This window comes from Crocuta crocuta, unplaced genomic scaffold (genome assembly GCF_008692635.1).
Source record: "Crocuta crocuta isolate KB4526 unplaced genomic scaffold, BGI_CrCroc_1.0 scaffold791, whole genome shotgun sequence".
NCBI classification, from domain to species: domain Eukaryota; kingdom Metazoa; phylum Chordata; class Mammalia; order Carnivora; family Hyaenidae; genus Crocuta; species Crocuta crocuta.
In genome coordinates, this window is record NW_027532408.1 from 1,015,393 (window position 1) to 1,035,362 (window position 19,970).

Below are 19,970 nucleotides of genomic sequence, written 5' to 3' on the forward strand. Positions count from 1 at the left end.
GGAGATACAGAATCTGAAACAGGCTCCAGGCTCTGAGCTGGCTGTCAACACAGAGCCCAACGCGGGGCTCGAACCCACAAACCGCGAGATCATGACCTGAGCCTAAATCAGAGGCTTAACTGACTGAGCCACCCAGGCGCCCCTAGAGACTCTCACTATATTTAAATTTTTTTATCTGTGTTAGTGCCCACTTGTAAGGAAGTTTACTTTTAAAGCTCTTAAAATATATGCTTTGTAGTATGTCAGGGATAAAGCAACATCACAATACAGTGATGTTTGAGTTTTAAGCAAATTTCTTCATTTAGTAATTACTACATTTAGGAACATTGAACAAGATTCTTCCATCAGGTAATTTAGTTTAATGGGGTAAAGAAAGTTATGACAACTGATGTGTCAGGAAGACCAACCAAGTACGTGCTGGGACAGGTCTTGAAGAATGTGTATGGGAGTTTGCCAGGTAGAAGGTAAGGCAAGCCATGCAAACTAGAATCATATAAGGGGAAGCCCAGCATTGTCAAACTGTATACTATGTTTGAGGGAAGGTGAAAAGTCAAGGGGCAAATTCTCAACCTTTTCCCTCAAGCAGTTCAACAGGCACTCTGAGTAGACTAATTATTACCCTACTCTTTGCTCTCTTGCTAAAGAAAGCTTATTGGAAGTTGAGAATGAATGATAAAGAACAGTAATTCCTACATGTGGGTACTTTGTTAGTAATAACACCTGCTATATTCTTCATCAAGATCAAGACATAGTTTTAACTTCTCAGTTCTGAAAGGTAGGTTAATACAGTGCCATGAGTGATGGCTCAGGTGAATGGAGAGTTCTGTTTCCTCACAAATAATTGCTAATAGCCCACAAGTAAACTTCATTCTGAGAAAATGTGTTGCTAAGCAAGTATGCAGTTTTGACAGTCTTATACTTCATTCTAATCAGACCCCAAGCCCTCGTAGACGGGAGTTCAAGAGCTGCTCTAGTTTGTAAACTAGAGGAGTGAGAGTCAGAGAGGTGACATGACTTGCAGGAAGTGGTAGGCCCAGGACTCAAGTGGTTTAACTCCTGAGTCTATGCTCCAAACCACTCTTTCCTCCACGGAGGGGTGAATCTGACTTTATTTTTTTTTTTTTTTAAGGGGNTGGTGCTCACTCTGGCAGAATAAAGAATGAACTGGAGTAAGAAGAGACTGGTGGCCAGGTGACATAATCCTGGTGAGTGGATCTGATTGTACATTTATATTTTTCAAAACAGGATGCTACATTTTAGTTTGCCATGACATGTAGTTATTTAATATTGGTTAAACTAAAATAATTATAATTGTTTCTAAATATATCCAGATGAAATAAAAGCCATAAACTCTGGAGTTTGGACATTTAACCCTAATGAAATTGAGGGGGAAAACCTACCATAATCCATGTCTGCTCAAGGCAGAGAAGTTCTAAATGTAGAAGCTATGAACTTAGGCTTACAAATAGCTTTAAAAATCATATTGTTAGTATACAACTGGATACTGGATTCTAGTATCTATGATGATGAGATTTTTTTAAGCTTACCATCACATTGATACTTTGGCTCTTTTACAGGAGCTAGGAGAAAAATTTAAAACAAAAAACAAATTTTAATTTCGCCCATCATATTGGTTATTCTTTTGCTAAGAATATATACTTCAACAGTAATTTCCAAAGATGAATTTGAGCCTTCCATTTAAGAAGTCTCTTGAGTGATATTACAACATTCTAGCTGTCCATACAAAAAAATTCAGTCTTATTTTGCAAAACCTGAAAGTTCATACCTACATGTCCATTACTTCTTGCAAGAAACGGATACCATTTTATGGTTGAGCAAACTGAAAAATCACCCAATGACTTGTTTAGAGCTAGCTGTGGGGAAATGGTTTCTAAATATAGAAGTTCCCTACCATATCTCATGGTATCTCAACAAATATACTACCCAAGGATCTATAATTACTAATGTTTAGTTTGAATCTGTGGTATCATCTCAACTCATACATAGATACATGACTCAAAATGGAATGTAATTCTGAGGTTTTTAAATTGAAGAGTTTAATCTTACTAAAGTCATTCAATATTTAAAAGTTCTACCTGAATCCACTCTAAAAAAAAAAGCACTATCAGTAGTTTCTCTATATTTACAATTTACTTTGTTTTTCTCAATTGAGGGCAATTGTAAAATAATTTGTATTTGTCAGGTGCTTTAAGTAATTTTCAGGACACTGATAATTCACCACCTTATATAGTGGAAAGAAGGTTTTCACTATAAATGAAATGAAATACTTTCATTTGCTTATAGGGAGAATTCAAGGTCAGAAGGAAGCAGGCCAGATGAAACAGTGAAGGCACATATGGAAGGCCAGACACAAGCAGAATACTTTAGTGCATGAGTCTAAATTATGTACATTGTACCTAAGAATCAATGAGAAGAGGAATAAGGAGTTACAATGTCTGTTAACCTATAATGTTCCTTTATAAAGTTCAAAAGAAAAGCANTTAGTGCAAAATTATGTACATTGTACCTAAGAATCAAAGAGAAGAGGAATGGAATAAGGAGTTACAATGTCTGTTAACCTATAATGTTCCTTTATAAAGTTCAAAAGCAAATACTGTAATAAAAGTTTTAATAAGAGATTTGAGATGTTATAAAATTTAAGAATTCTGGAAGAGTTTAGCTAAGAATTAAAAAACAAAGTGATATTTAAGCTTTTAAACAAGTTTGGGAAATTATGTAATTATTGAGGAAAATGTAAGAATACACATTATGGGAAAAGACTATTGGGATGGTTCCATATTTATTTACTTTTCTGAATGTAGATTTAACTCCAGCTAGCAATGGACTTGAAAGTTGCAGTATATGAAACTATTGTTTGTTTCACCAAACTATATAGAACAAGCTAGAAGTTCCTGATAGGAGGAAAATTTTGAGCAAAATGAGCACCACCTTCAACTAGGATTTTCTACACTAGAACATAGTTAGTTACCTAAGCAGTTTAAACATTTAAAATATTTGATTTTGGGGGCGCCTGGGTGGCTTAGTCGGTTAAGCGTCCAACTTTCGCTTACGTCATGATCTCATGGTTCGTGGGTTCGAGCCCCGCGTCGGGCTCTGTGCTGACTGCCAGCTCAGAGCCTGGAGCCTATTTCAGAGTCTGAATCTCCCTCTCTCTCTGACCTTCCCCTGCTCACGCTGTCTCTCTCTCTCTCCTAGAAATAAATAAAAATATTTAAAAAATAAAATATTTGATTTTGTGCATACTGGAAGAAACTGAAAATATTGGTCTTATTTTTACAGCAATTTCTATTTAAAAGAACAATTACCAAAGAGATAGCTGTATTTTCAGCTGCTTTGTGTAATCACATTTAACAGACATTTCTAGAAAAAAAAAGTGACATCAAAATCCATTTGATTTTCTCCCTGTCCTTTGAGACTCTAGTCCAAAATATTGTCAATGCTTGATTTTCTTAAATGGTTTATCTACTTTCTGGATTCCCTTAGTAACCTAGGGTCTTTTCCTTTCATTACTTTGGCAATTTCCAGGCTTTCAAAGGCAGAGCTAGGATATGATTAGATTATGGTATGATGTGGAGTATGTTTCCCAATGCATCTATTTGCCAAAAATAATTTTTGTACTGTTTTATATTATCCATTAAAAAATTCATTCTTTACCCCATCATTACTGAAAATCTTGACTGATATTTGAATTTTACCATATACATTTTCTCTTCCCAATTCTGATATTTCAAAACCTATTGATGTAGCTTATAAAAATTTGAATACACTTTTTAAATGAAAGTTTTGTTGTCTGAGCTATTTGGAAAAGTGTTTGGTTAATACATAGTAAACATAAATTGAACACATGAAAGACATACATATCTAAATGAAATGTCCCACAACCTAACATGCTTAAAAGAAAATGATACAGATTTCTCACTGGAAAAATCTGGTCACAAAACAATACACTATAGCTCTCTGCACCTTACTATACAAGTCATCCAGGATATGCATATACTCTACTTCTCATTGCTCTACTATCTTCTGGCACTTTTAAATGTCATTAAAATAATTATTTGGGAATTATCAGCATAATTATGTTTTCACGATAAATGATTTCAAAGAAAAAGAGAAATTTTATTTTATTAAGTAAAAAATACAAAGATTTCCACCATTGTTCTTGCCTCCAGAAATGAGATTATTTTCTGTACAGTCTCACTCCTCAGATTTTAGAGGATGTCTGGTTCCATGGCCTAGTATATATAATGTACACTGCACAAAGATCAAAAGCATACCAAGAAAGGAGGCTGGGAAGCTGGCAGTAATGAAGTTCATTGTTTATAAAGAACATAAAAATAAAAAGCAACTAAAAGTTGACCTGCTTTTTATTTTCACCATGCACTAGTGATAGTGTCAATTTTTCTCTAAGGTGGAAGGTTCCAACCTGCATATGCCGAACTCCCACCCCTTTGGTAAGCTACTGAGCCTCCCTTCATCTTCTACAGTTTCCTGGCTTATATTATAAAATGTCCTCACCTCAACAAAATTAGTTGGTTAGAAAGTGTGATCCTTATTCTGAATCATTGGCTCTGGTAGTTACTGAGTTCTTGTTGCCCAAATCAATGGTTTGTGTGGTTTTATAGAGAGTTGCTAGGAAAGCATGGAGAAATATAGGACTGCTAAAAGAATAGACTATAAGAGAAAGCAAGATATTTAAACAAAGTATTAAGCTGTAGCTTTTGTACAGAGATGAAAACTAAACTACAGGTGAGGAAAAAAAGTCCTGAAAATCAGGGTTGCATTTGTGGAAATATAAAGAAGGGCATACTTGAGTTAGATAAACAAGGAAAAAAATGCCATATTACATTTAACATCAGTAATGAATATACCACATAGTTTACAAAGCACCTTTCCATAAAATACATTATCTCATTTGGGATCTCAACAATCCTGTGAGGCAGACACTAACAAAGTGGGAGGTATTATACATATCTGAGTATAGAATATTGGCTCTATCACATAATAACTGAATGAACTTGGGAATATTACTTAACTGCTTTGTACCTTGGTTTCTCCAAATGAAAAACGGTGATGATCAATGTCTCTATCTCATGGCTATGGTGGGCTTAAATGAGATAATACATATAACACTTTAATACACTATCTGGTCCAGGGTAAATACTCAATAAATACCACCATTGTTATAATTTTACAGATGAAGAAAGACAGTAGGGAAGACTGACTTCAAAGTCACATGACTACTAAGCAGAAGAGCTAACAGCAGAATTCTAGACTGGCTACATTTCTACCACCCTTATTACCTCTGAATATCTACTTTTAATTAGAGTATGCATTAGCCTTTTGCATTGCCTTTAGTTTTTTGCAGCTGAAAGTGTCATTTGAGTTTGACAAATTCAGTGATATTATTAACATCCTTTTCTATTTTAAAACACTTCTTTTAGTGGGAATACAAGTTAATTGCAGGCATTAAAAAGGAATGGTCTCTATGGACAGTTGGGGTGGAGCCTACAAATTAGGGTGGAAAAGTTAATTTGGTTTTTCTTTAAACCTCAGAAAAATGGAAAGCCTATTAAGTGGTGGATAGCAGGAAGCTTCCAGGCTCTGAGTGGAGGGGTGTTTGCCTACTGCTCTGTCTCAAAACTATAGACTAGGGATTAGTAGATGCACAAACATATGTTTAATGAATATTTTTTAAAAAACCAACTTTAAAATGCACCCTTAACAGGATTTGCTTATTAGTTTTGACATGCTTTTCTTTCTATTTTTTAACTACATGATAACTAAAAAGTCTATCGTATAGTCACCTACCCATAGAGAATTTTTATCAAAAGATTCAGAGTAAGAAATAAAAGACTTAAATAAGGCCTTAAATAGCTTTATTGAAATCTGTATAAATAAACATGCACATTTCAAATGTAAACTCAAGTGAACTCAAGTGCAGACAAAATTTTAACCTCTGTCATGCAGGAGGTTAGTTTACATTAAAAAAAAAAAAAGGAGAAAAGAAAGAAAGAAAAGAAAAGAAAAAGAAAAGAAAAGGAAAAAAAACCCAAAGCAGCTTTTAAAATACCAGGATGAAAAACCAGCTTTAATATCAAGGTATAAAGCAAAGCCATGATCAACATACCTCATTTATCCTGGTCAAATGCATTTTTTCTTTTTTACTTTTAAATGCTAACATAAATAAATAATTTACCAAAATGTGCACTCACAGAGTGAACTTTTATTTACAATACACAATTTATAATCTATTGTATTTGATTAGTTCAAGTGAAGAACATTATACTTTTTGCTTTAATAACAGTGGGACACAAAGCAATTTCTCAGGTAGTCGATATGTGAAATGTGCCCCAGCATTTAGATTTTCTATTAAAGGCAGTATTGTATGCCAATCGATAATACATTCTTTCAACTAGATCAAAGGGAAAAAGCAGCAAATGAAAAATGTTTCAAATGTTCACACATATTTTTGGCATCCTGGATCCTTGAATGTGGTGAACTAAAATCAAATTCAAGGTTTGTATGCTTTATATACTATACAGGTTCTGACTCTAGAACATGCAAATGCCAATTCTCTTATAACAAGTTACCTTCTGAGAAAAGCTGTAAGGCTATGGTGAATTCCATCAGGAACACACAAAGAAAGTTAACAGACCTACCTTTAAAGCCAATTGTCCATTAATGATTTATAGGCCGGTATATGAAAAAAATTTCTCCTCTAAGCTTGATGTAATTATTACTATGGACACAGAATACTATTAAGTCTGTCCTTATATATAGTATACTAATTGGAAGGGCTAAAAGTTGCCAATTACCAAAAAATGGAGTAGAGAAAAACAGACAGCAAAAATTTTAATTTTGGACCAACACCAGATTAAAGATAGGCATTTTAAAGCAAGTCAAAAAATTTTGAATACCTAAGGAATAGATCTCAATAGCAGTAAAAAAATACTTACATTTAACTGAAAAATGATTTTAGATGGAGTGTGAAATCTAGAACCTGTTTTCACAGCAGCGGTAATATGAACATAATATTCTGGATTTTTAATGACTCTACAGAAGAAAATAACTTTTCCAAGATTGTTTCTTGTATCGTGATTTGTTTTTTAAATAGGCCCGTATTGATTACCAGGGATAGATTTGAAATTTTGGTTTTCCAAGAATACTACTGCAGTATTTATGCCACATTGATACCGCAGCTAAATATCATAGTAATATATGTGGCAGCCTAATGCACATGAACTAGATTATCCAAAAACTAAGTTCAGCCATAGTTTTCTTGCAGTATTATTAGAGCAAAATAAATGACCAACATCCACAAATTTAACATCTGTCATCAATTAACTCACATCCAAAAAATTAAAGAAAACATAATTCATCAAAACAGCAGCAAACTTAAAAGGGATTTATTTGTGATTTCCTATATATATTTAGCTTGTAATTACAAGACTGTAAATGTATTAAGAGACAATTTCTGTTAAAGTTTTCATTGTGTTTCACTTCAAGTACTGCACAAGTTAAAATCTGATAAAGGATTTACATTCGGTTATCTGAAACTCCCCATCTCAGACTTTTGTTTAATGTGGTGGGCAACTTCATCATTTCAATAGATACCACCAGCAGGAAAGTCTCTCTTTTATGGCTTCTAGGACTTTCATTAGTTAGTGTGCATACAGTTTTCGTTTTCTAGATCATTGTCATTATCATTGCTATCTTCATCACTTTCTAATGGGATGCCTGTGGCAGCTGAAGCACCTTTAGTTTCTCGGTCAAGAGGAAAAAAGCCAGTTCCACTGAAAGTGTCTTGTCTCTGGTAGAAGAGTACATATGCTGCTTTGGACTGTTGAAACAAACAAAGGATGTGTCAAAATGGGCATGAGTCTCCAAGATCATATTAAATACAGTATGCCAGGCTGTAGACAGAGCCACCTAATATTCATTTTTCACTCTCATGCACACCCCTAAATTCAGTATGATCTGTCAACCCAATCATTCTACTGAAATTTCAGGTTTTCACTAGGAGCAATAACCTGCTGTGAACAAATTAAATCGATACTGTTTAAAGTTCTTTTATTCAACCTCACATAATGCTTTACTATTCCTCTTTCTTACATCAAACAATTTTTGGCTTTCCCGATACTACTTTCCTTAGATCTTCTATCTCTGTGGTTGCTTTTGACTTTTTTGTGGGCTTAGTAAATCCTAACTTAAAAAAAAAAATCATGTTCTATCCCCCGCCCACCACTGTTTCTCAATCTGTATCTTCTCACCGGGTGACTCATTCAAACCTATGGCTTCAACTGCTTGCTACCTAAGACAAATAATGCAAATTTATAACTTAGGCTATTTCTCACTCCTGAACTCATAATCTCCTCATAAATCCATTTCCCTGTTGTTTATACACTACTACCACAAATTTATTTTTACTTACTTACTTATTACTACTACCACATCTTTAAATTCATAAGCCTGTATTGCTGAAATGACATGACAGTCTTGTTTTTGCTGGAGCTGTAATAGTCTGCTTCTTGTCTTAAATTCCAAATTTAATAATGTTCTATTGCTTAACAATCACCTATGTCTTTCAGTTTTTACAAAAAGCTTTAAACTGTCAAGAATGTCATTTTCCTTGATATGACTGCCAAGTTTAGCTCTAGCCTAATCTCTGCCCCATATTCCTAACAAGTTATTTCCTTTCAGTAAAATCACATTATTTGCTGTTTTGCTAAATACCATGTTCTATCACACCTCCTTGCTTTTGTAGGTACTGTTTCCTTTGCTTCTTTTGTTTAATTTTTCTATTTGAAGTTGCAAACTCAGGTCAAACACCACTTTCTTAAGCAAACTCCCCTACACTGGTCCTATCTCCTTAAATCGTACATCAGCAGAAATAGCTGTCCTCTCTCCATGTAGCCAAGATATTTAATAGCACTTATGATATAACTGGTAATTTAGTTCTCTCTCATCTGTGGACTGTAAGCCTCTTGAAATTACAGATAGCAGTCTTTTAATCTTCTTTAAAACTGAATCTTACACGAAGAAGGTACTCAAATACTTGTTGACTAAATGAAGTATTATCCTTGTTAAGATGTAAGGTAACATCAAATACATTTATTGCATAAAAACAAGATATATTGTTTATTTGAAGGAAAGATTAGGGCAGCACTGTCAAAGACACATTGAAACAGGATACAGGCAATTTGAGGATGTTTGGTTAGGAGATTAAAGAGGAGAACACGATTGAAAAGTGACAGATGAGTCTTGAAGCTAGACATCTGAATATAAATTGGAAATGTAATTAACTTAGGCACATACAGATTTTTAAAATATTAGCGTTCTATTCTTTGTTTTATGTTATAGCTATAGGGAGATAAGCAACAGTACGTAACACACACACACAAACACACTTAAAATATCTGTAGAGAAACAATTCAAAATTATTTCATATCTCTTCACCCAGTGATGGATTAAAACTGTGCCAATAATAGGGTTCAGAAGTTTATTAATTTACCAAGTTGAATATACGTTTAAGACTTTTAAGGCATTACAAACTCAAGAAAAAGCTGGTTTCTGCCCTCAATTTAAACTGGGAAATGAAGCAGTCAGTGCTCTGAACACCAAAAGAAAATCTCTACATGAGAAATAGGAGTTCCATGCTCACAAGACCAAATACTACTACATTTCTCACTCTTCGTAATATTGTGGTCAAAGAGCAAAATTTATAGAAAGGCAAACTTTAATAGAAAAATAAACCTTTATCAAGTGAGTGTTAAGCTTTCCTCTTAGAATAAACTCATCAACCCTTCACCAATCAATATTTGTAATAAAAATATACTCTGATGGGAAGCAAAGCAAATGCCAATATTTTGGCTCCAGCTGTGGCTGGTAAACTGATGTAAATGTGAATAGATGTTACTTCCTCATTTTTCTACTATTCAGAAAATAGTAAAGTAACAGACACACAAGGTTAAGTAAAAAAACAAATCTCTAATTTGTTTTATCTAATCATGTAATTTTGATTTTTAAATGTCTGACTGTCATACAGGATAAGACTTTACTTTAAAAACCATTAGGTGTGATAAGGAAGGTCTTTAAAGGATTTTTTTTTTTCTTTATCAGTACTCAGATTTTAATTTGTCAATGTTCCAAAATGTCTGAGCCCATTTTCCAAAGGAAAATTTTTTTATTCCAGTTTTCATGATGAAAAGTACCAGAAAAATTTTCATGCTGCAATTTATGTTTTTATTGGTGGGCAGATTTAGAAGACAAATTTCCATTTAGATGACAATTTTACATTTCTTTAAGTCAGAGCAAGTCTCTCTTAACTATTAGAATGGCTAGAATATATATTATAGTGTTCCATGGGCATCTTTTAAAAAATGGATCTTGTGATTTTCAGGAAATAAAAGACACACTTACCACAATCTGGTCTTCAGATGCAGTTGAGACACTACTGTCATCAAAGTAGTACCATTTTCCATCATCTTTATTCTTTGCGAAAGCAGTATCTAATGAAAAATATAATCACTTCTGTGACTGGAATGATCTACGGCTTCTGGGGGGAATCTGCAAATCTTTACAATCATCTATATAAGGAATACATACTAAAGCTACGTGATAATTATCTACACAAGGCCTATCTTTTACACATTCAATTGATTCCATGGATTAAAGGTTTTAGCATAATTTCCTAAAACTTAAACACCTAAGATGGTTTTCACAGAAGTTGAAACGCAATTTCCTTTTAATCCTAGAGACAACGGAATAGATTTATTATTTTTTAATTAACAGAATAACAACATTAATGACAATAAATGGGAATTAACATTTATGTAGTGCTTACTGTGGACCAGGCAAAAAGCTATGTACTTTACATGTATTATCTCATAGAGAAGGCATTATCATTATTCTTTTTCTAATTTTAGAATTGGGGAAAGTGAAGCACCAGGAGAAATTTAGTATGTCCAAAAGTAAAGTGGTTAAATGGCTGAGCTAACATTTAAAGCTAGGTCTGTCCCTGACTACAGAGTTTGACATTTCAACCAAAATTTAAATTTTGTATTCAAGTTATTTTTCTAAAAATTTATATAAATATTTTTTCAATCATTTTGTAAATTATTTTATAAATATTTACAAATTTTTTTCCAATAATACTTAGTAATTTGTAGTTTTTACACGATAATCTTTTTCAGTCTAACAAAAGTACTAAGCAAGAGAGACAGATAAAAAGCGATTTTTATCTGTAAAAATTTTTTAAAAAATCTGTAAAATTTTTTAAAGATTTGCTTTATTGGGGTGCCTGGATGACTCAGTTGTTTAAGCATCCAACTCTTGATTTCAGCTGAAGTCATGAGCTCACAGTTTGTGAGATCAAGTCCCGTGTCAAGCTGCGTGCTGACATCACAGAGCCTGCTTGGGATTCTCTCTCCCTCTCTGCCCCTCCCTCCCTCACACTTTCTCTCTTAAAATAAACTTAAAAAAAGTAAAGATTGGCTTTATCTTTAAAAGTTAAAAAAATGCTCTAACACTGTATGCTTTGTATAAACTATCTAATAACTGAGGAAACAAAGTTACAAAACGTTCGCCAATTATCTGTAATAGCTTCTGAAAAGTGACACTTTATAGGCTATATCTTCTAGATAATTCTACACCTCACAAAACAAAATTATTGCTCTTCTGGGTGGAGCTTAATGTGGACTGTAAGTTTGTCAATTGAACTGAAGATGACTGCATCCACAAATTGAAAGAAACATTGCCAGGCTGAATATAAAGACAAGATCTAACAATAAAATGGTTTACAAGAGACAAATCCAAGAAAAAGGCACATAGATTTTGCAAACCAAGTGATACCAAAGTAAAAAAAAAAAAGTCAAATACTGGTAAAAGAACAAAAGAAAAAGAGCTACATAAATGCAACTAATAATGCAAAGCAACGAATAAAACTGTTAGTAGAAATAGATCAATCAATATTTTAATAAGAATCCTGATAAAATTCCTCACAGAAATATAAAAAATATATCAAAAATATATCAACAATAACCAGAGATAGTAATGATTTAAATACAACTGATAAATTATTAGAAAAACATAGAATTCTATGTCTAAGTGGGAAATATATGTTTTTCAAGCAAACAAACATTTAAGAAACAGACCACGTATTAAGTTAAGGCACATGGAAACTTTAATAAACTAAGGATTAATATAATACAGGCAAAATCACCAATTGTTCTGTAATAAAATTAAGACAGAAGGAGAGCTTCTAAAAAAAAACCCTCTGTTTTGAAGAGCAGATGAGCTGAGGTGCCTGGATGGCTCAGTTAGTCAAGCATCTGACTCTTGATTTTGGCTCAAGTCATGATCTCACGGTTTATGAGTTCAAGTCCTGGATCAGGCTCCATGCTCATGGTGTGGAGCTTGCTTGGGATCCTCTCTCACCATCTCCCTCTGCCCCTCCCCTGCTTGTGATCTTACTCTCTCTCAAAATAAATAAATGAATAATTAAAAAGAAAAAAGGGAAGAAAAGCAGATGGTTAAATGACCTTGGACCAATTGCAAAATCATAAAGGAAATTAAAAAGATATACAGAATTAAAAGCCAATGAAAATACTACAATTCAAAATTTATGGAGAGGGAAATTTAGAGCTTTAATTATAGCCTTCAAGAGAAGGGGAAAATGTAAAGCAAAAGGTAAGAAAGTATTCAAACCAAAGTTAAAAAAAAGAGGAATGGAGCAAGCTCAAAGCAACAAAAAGAAAATATAACAAAGTGGGGCGCCTAGATGGATCAGTTAAGTGTCCGACTTTGGCTCAGGTCATGATCTCGTGATTTGTGGGTCTGAGCGCCGTATCAGACTCTGTGCTGACAACTCAGAGCCTGAAGCCTGCTTCGGATTCTGTGTCTCCCTCTCTGTCCCTCCTCTGTTCATGCTCTCCATCTCTCTCAAAATAAATAAATATTAAAAAAATAAAATATAATGGAGAGAAGAAATCAGTGAGAATACATACATGTAACAACAAAAAGGAAAATTTAATAAAGCAAAAAGCTAATTCTTTGAACAAATTAATAAGATAAACCTCTGGACGTACAGAAAAGAACAACAAAGGGACAAAGACACAGCATAACTGTATTACATACAATGATTCTCAAATAAACTGGAACACACAGATACATTTTTAGGAAAATAGAAAATGCCATAATGCACACATGTTGGGGAAAAGAAAACTGAAAAGACTTCAATAATCATTACATAGAAAAAAACTCTGGTTGCTTCTTTACAGGTGAATTCAACTAGACTTTCATGAATAGTTAATTACTATACTATACCATCTGCTTTAGGATAGGAAATAAACTATCCCAGACTGTTTTATTAGGACACACTGTAATATTGATTCCAAAGAAAGAATGTAAAAAAATTACAAGACCATTTCACTTATGAAATTTTAACAACTCCAAATAAAATCAGTTAATCAAATTCAACTGTGAATTTAGAAAAAAATTTTAAATAAGCAAAACTTAATTTCTATGCAAAATAAAACACAACTTAAAAGATTAAGTAGGGTTTATTCCAGGAATGCAAAGATGGTTCAACAGAAAAATATATCAATTGGAGAGTGTGGACTAGTATAACTGTTCTGGAGAGCCATCTGGCAGTACCTAAATACTCTATAAACCCAGCAATCTCACTTCTGGGTATGTTGGTCAAAGAAATTCTCACATAGGGGACCATAAATAAAGATCTGTTATCAGTCTTGTGTGAGATAGTTAAAGGCAATTTGGATGTCCACCATGAAATGAGTACAGAGATAAAATATGACAGAGGTAAGTCCTAAGTGGTTAGAAGCAATTAACTCAATGGACACAAAGTAACATAGCATGTAAAAACTAATGAGGATGCATGATTTATAACAACACATACATCAAGCACTTTAGAAAGGGAAAGGGAAGGAGAATGGAAAAAGACAGGAGTCCTGACCATGATGTCCTTGTGCATTCAAGTGAAAAGTATGATTAACTCAATACTTTACTCCTGATGTTAAAAAAATGTTCAAAAGCTAATTCATTCATTAGCCAACAATTATTGAATAACTACTGTATGTAAGACACATTTTATATCCCCCATTTTTTTTTATTTTAGAGAGAAAGAGAGAGCATGAATGGAGAAAAGGGAGAGAGAATCTTAAGCAGGCTCGAAGCCCAGTGCAGAGCAGGATGCAGAGATCATGCCCTGAGCCGATATCAAGAGTCAGACACTCAACCAACTGAGGCACCTTGGTGCACCTCCCCCGCCTTTTTTTAGAGTCCAATGTGGGGCCTGAATTCATGATTCTAGATCAAGAATCACATGTTCTACAAACTGAGCCAGCTAAGCACCCCACATTTTCCCTTTAAGTAGTTAATGCCTTATGGAAAAAAGTCTGTAGTTATCAAGCATCATAATTTTAGCAAAATGGTAACTGTCAACTTACAGTGTCCTCCTCCCATCCCTCCATAGTGGTTGGAAACAGCAATCAAATTATAGCGGCAAGGACCTGCATTTGGATTAATTAGGAATTCTGACATATCCAGGTCACTGTTTAACAAAGAGATCAAGTTAGTTTTATGTTTTCTCTAAATGTCATGAATTCTATTCTCTGTCAATGTTGCTTGACTCTCATTTATATAAAAAATACCTTTCACTAAAGAAACCATTAAGAACCAAATAATTGTAAAACCAATCATACATACACATATCCTCTGAGATTTGAGTATCTTGGCAAAATTATTTTTAAAGGTTGGGAATCTGCAAATTCTCTACTGATGCTGTTATTCAGATTGTTTTCCCACTAATACATTTAACTTTCAGTATACTAGTAAAATAGACATCACCCTTTACCATCTGGACCCTTTAAATTTTTTAGATTTTCAAGTCAGTTTTAGTATTTATTTATTTAAGGAAGGACAAAACAATAGTGAAAAACAACTTTCACAGACATTTTATAAAAATATAGATATATCTAAGTTCAATATTTACTCTATTTTCCTGGTTTTGATTATCTATATATCCCAAGTAGGCAACATTCCTTGAAATGCAAACAAATGTTTGTAATCTGTCATGCATGAAACTATAACATGACCATTTTATAGCTCATCATTACTCATTTTTTGGTACTTGTGTCATTAAAAAGCAATAATGACTCTACATTCCAAATACATCTCTCATAGATTCTAGATTATCATTACTGCTGGTTCTTGCACACTGTCAAAATATTTTTGAAAACTTTGATGGTTCATAATTAAGGACAAAATTGCCATTTGTTTCTAATGAAAAAGCTGCAAAAACATTTTTAACTTTATAAACAACAATCAGAATAAGCAATCCAAAGAACATTTTCAATATTACATCATCTATTTACTTCCAGTCATCTAGTACACACACCTACCTATGGCAGTTGACTACTTATTAACTGTATCAAGCATTTGGTATATAAATATCATAAAACATAAAAGAAAACTATCCATGTCTCTTAGCAAATGGAGAGTGCCAAGTTACTGCCGCAAAATATTATGTGATGAAGTCCTTCCTGGACCATGTGAATGAGAATACACTATTTCATTTCTGTCCTTATGAATGCTCAATTAAATTTGGTGAAAACTTAAAAGAAAGATGCTGTCTCCACGCTTTTTAGAAAAGTGATGTAATACTCTGGACAATGCAATAAATAAACTGATGTAGGACATAACAGGAATGACTAATTATACTACTGTGTCATCCTTTTAAGCAATTACATTATTCTGTTTCACATTACTCCAGTCTTCTTTAAAAAGCATACTTAGGAATAAATGATGATTAATGATGAAATAATTCCTAGGAAAAACAAAATCACTAAGATCCCACAGAGTATCTTAGATTTATAAACAGGGCCAATGAACCCATATGATAATGTAACATAAAATTACTTTTATTTTTGTTGTTTAAAAAGGTATATTTTTTCTTTGTTCTTTGAAAAACATCTAAAAAGGAATAAATTTTACTGATCCTTACAAACTGCTAGAACTATTCACAAATACTGAATCTGATATTAACCTTATGTTTATAAAAACATACAGTTGCCCAACGCTGATAAAGGGGAATCAAAACTTACTTGATGGGAAAATCAACTAACGTATCCAATTTGTCTCTCATGTATCGACTATAAGAAAATCGTTTGAGATGTACCACAAGTACTGGAGGCAGGGACCATAAATCCAATTTCTTTGTGGCTTGCTGATGTTCTTTACAGTTTGGACAATACCTAAAAATAAAGGGAAATCTTTAAAGCTTGACAGAGGTAATGAAAAAAATAGGTAAAAAAAATGCTTGGAAAATATATCATTACACCTGATATATACCAGACTGATGAACTCCTTTATTATTTTTAATCTTCAAAAAAATCAGATTTAATGAGATAAATTAACATGTAAATAGGTATTTAAAGAAATGATGAAGGCTAGATTATTTACATTTTAGTATGCTAAAAGAACACAACACTATGTTGAGAAATAAGCATTAGAAAATCTTAATACTTCTGGGCTGTAACGGAATTAAAGCACCACAAAATGTATGCTTTTTCTAAAAAGATTTCTATCAAAATGGCTGCACAGCAAAAAAAATCTTGGGGAAAAATAACTACAATTAATTCTCCATAGTAAAATGGCTATTACAGAAAATATAGTAATGAGATTAAAGCTTAACATTATAATAATACTTTTAAAGACATTCTAATCCCTTTTAACAGACTGTTATCATATAAAGAAATGCTTACTTAAATTATCAAGGGGAATTTAGTAGTTTTTCAACTTGACATATAGCACATACCTTAGTATAAATCCTTAAAAAATAATTAGAAACAATTTTTTAACTTTGTTTCTTACCAGGGATCTTCAGCACCTAGCTTTTCTTTTGTTGTAAAAAGCTCAATGCAATCTTTTAATTTCACAAAGGGTTTTTTAGGAGGTTTATATTCCACACTTTCATGTTTTTCAAAATCCTAAAGAGAAGTATTTCTTGAGTTAAGAGAACAAATGAAACAAAACTCATTTTAGTGATACCATCTTACTATGAATAGTAATGAAAAACTCCTAAACTTTCTCAAAAGAATTATAAAGCTTATTTCAGCTGAGATTTACACCAGACTTGTAAAAAAATTCTGATTACACACCTACATGGATGATTGAGCTGTTAACAGAAAGCATGTTTGAAACCAACAAGCCTTTTCTAGTCTATAACCGGCAAAATAAACACATTTGGTAGAAGCAAAAGAGTGTAACAGTACGATCAACATGAGAATGAGTGATTACTTACCTCAGCGGCATTTTCATCAAAATATCTTTTTTTCAAATCGGGATCCCAATCCAAAGCAAGAAAAGATCTTTCTAAGATGGAAAACATATTTTTTCTTTAAAACTTGATAGGCTTTCGTGTTAAAATCAACGTATTTTAATGTTAAGATATATACCAGAATAAGCAAATAGCCACCTTTTCTACTTGCACTACGTGATCAGGGTAAACTGCTATTTCCAAGTCATTAAAATATTTAACGAGTTAAAGAAAAAAGATACAAGATGGAATGAAGCCTAAGTCCAGCCTCCATTTAATAAACAGTGATATGTTTGATAGAATTAGAAATTAAGACTTTTCATTTAGGATTTTATACAGATAGGTAAATGTTATTTTCCATGACTGTTGAATTTCATAGTTTACACCTAAAAACATAGCATGCTTTTCTCAAGTTCAGCATTCAAGCCATTATGAAAAGTGAAAAACTATTACCATTATGAAAAACTTACCATCTAATCTAAGCTGCCTCTCGTCAAATCTTATATGCCTGGTATCATCTTTGATGTAGTTGATATCAGTATTGCCTAAATTGTTGAACTGGAATGTAAACAATCTTTTTTTGTGTCCCGTGAGTTGACTTTTGCAAGTTTCGTCAGTACATAATCCATTTTCAGAATCATTATCTCCTCCAACTGAATCTTCAGACTGACTGTTTTCATTCTCGGAGGGAAGTTCTTGATCCTGGCTGGATTCATCATCTGGTTCATCTGTTTCCATCTCACCTAATTTTAGATATTAGAAGTCTTTAAATAAAACCAATGCTACATTTAAAAATTATTAATATTAACATTATTTTTCCCAGCTTGAAGATATTTTCAGTTCCTTAATCCCCATCTTCTTTTTTTGTGAGGCAATAATCCAAGTGAAAGGTGTTAAAATTTAACAGGAAAGTCTTACTTGGTGAGCCTTCTTCATGTATGCCATTCGGGCCATTCCCATTAATATTTTGGTCCTTACAGCAGTGTAGGGATCCTTCGGTTTCTTCAGTTTCAGTAGATATTTTGACATATCGGCTTAAAAAAATCAGAAATCAAACAAATTTAAGTTCTTTGAACCTTAAAAAATTTTTTTCCATTCTTTCAGTAAAACCAAACTTTTTAATGGAGTAACATTAGTCATTTACTACATTCAAAAATAAATTCAAACTCAGGATATAGCACCCTAAGTGCAAGCAACTAATCATTTGTTTTGGTTGCCCATATGAAAAGAAAGACGGCAGTTTGTTACTTGTACGGTTTTAACATCCTTCTATGTTAAAAGTTTGTGGCAAATAATTTCTTGACTTAAAAAATTATTATATAAATATCTTCACTTAGATGATATATGTATTATTGCCAAGATCATTTACAGCTCTATAATATGATCTTTATGTATGGGTTCTGGGACTGTAATGATTAAAATAGGTATGCAAGAAAGAATACTAAATATGTCGGTTATAAAGGATAAAATAAATAGGATCAAATGGCAGTCTTGATTATGTTATAATTCAAATCAAGGTTTTAGGAAGACAAAAAAAGGGGTGCCTTAAAATACTATCAACCATAAACATTTATCCTTTTAAGTAAAACCATTAGTAGGAGTTCCTGAACTAGCAATGTATTTAAAGAAATGAAACATCTGAAATTTGTTTTAATTTCACAGTGCTTATATGACAAGTTCCTATTTTCTTCCAACTGTAAACTTCTGGTGTAAAACAGCTAAAAGAATTCATGCTTTCAGGGTTTGAAATTACCTCAGTAATATGTTTTACATGATTAAGAAGCCGAATTAAACTATAATTTGATTTTTTAAATTGCTACCTATTTGAACAAAGTTGAGATAATATAGGCTTATCAAATTATATTCTGATAGTATGCTGCATATTTTCTTTTACTAACTATTTTATTACTTTCTCAATGTAGAATTGTCTGACACTTACCACATTCTCAGAAGCAGGAGATTATAGAGTTTGTCTTCAGTATTGTTTCGTGGTACAGCCATAAGAAAAGGCTGACCAAAAAGTGAAGAACCAGTATGGTGTGTATAACTTGAGTGCCTAAATTTTTCTCTTAAGCAAACAGGAATAATCACATGTTCAGTATCTTCTGTCCTATTGATGTTAATTTCAAACCTGTAAGGACAAAACTGACCATAAACTCTGAAAACTTTTACATTATTTCCTCTCAATTTTTCCCCAAGTAATATTTTGCACAATGAATTTTATACTTACACATAAATATCATCCCGTTCCATAATACTACTAAGGTTTTCATCCATAGCGAATATTCTGTGAAATCTATGATTGTATATATCAGTAACTATCATCTAAAAGGAAATAAATTTCTATTAAGCTTGTTTTACATCACTGAAAAACTCAACTCCAACTTACATACTTCAAACACAGAAACATCTTACCTTATCTGCAGGTACTCCTGACAAAGCAGACAATGCTGTACAAAGATCAAGTATGTTTCCAATTTTGGGGACAACCACTTTGTACTAAAAAACAAAAAATTACAATGAATTGATTACTTTGGAAAAATATTCAGTAGTTGGAACTGACCTCATGTGATTTCCTCATATTCACTTGGTATTTGGCTTCCAGTGTCTGTCT

The 19,970-nt window shown here is 32.8% G+C and overlaps 1 protein-coding gene across 3 annotated transcripts in view; it reads right to left on the reverse strand.

Moving 5' to 3' along the window:
• Window positions 1–7,411: 7,411 nt before the first annotated feature.
• The window catches only part of USP15 (ubiquitin specific peptidase 15), a 117,743-nt gene continuing 105,184 nt past the window's right edge, over window positions 7,412–19,970 (reverse strand). For all 3 annotated transcript variants that reach the window (XM_077778809.1, XM_077778808.1, XM_077778811.1), the window contains 11 exons: window positions 19,772–19,855; window positions 19,587–19,681; window positions 19,296–19,487; window positions 18,275–18,390; window positions 17,827–18,099; window positions 17,342–17,412; window positions 16,912–17,027; window positions 16,143–16,292; window positions 14,487–14,590; window positions 10,441–10,529; window positions 7,412–7,861 (listed from right to left, as the gene is read on the reverse strand). In XM_077778809.1, the coding sequence (XP_077634935.1) occupies window positions 7,679–7,861; window positions 10,441–10,529; window positions 14,487–14,590; window positions 16,143–16,292; window positions 16,912–17,027; window positions 17,342–17,412; window positions 17,827–18,099; window positions 18,275–18,390; window positions 19,296–19,487; window positions 19,587–19,681; window positions 19,772–19,855 (1,473 nt within the window). In that variant the 3' untranslated portion in view covers window positions 7,412–7,678. The remainder of the gene's footprint in view (window positions 7,862–10,440; window positions 10,530–14,486; window positions 14,591–16,142; window positions 16,293–16,911; window positions 17,028–17,341; window positions 17,413–17,826; window positions 18,100–18,274; window positions 18,391–19,295; window positions 19,488–19,586; window positions 19,682–19,771; window positions 19,856–19,970) is intronic.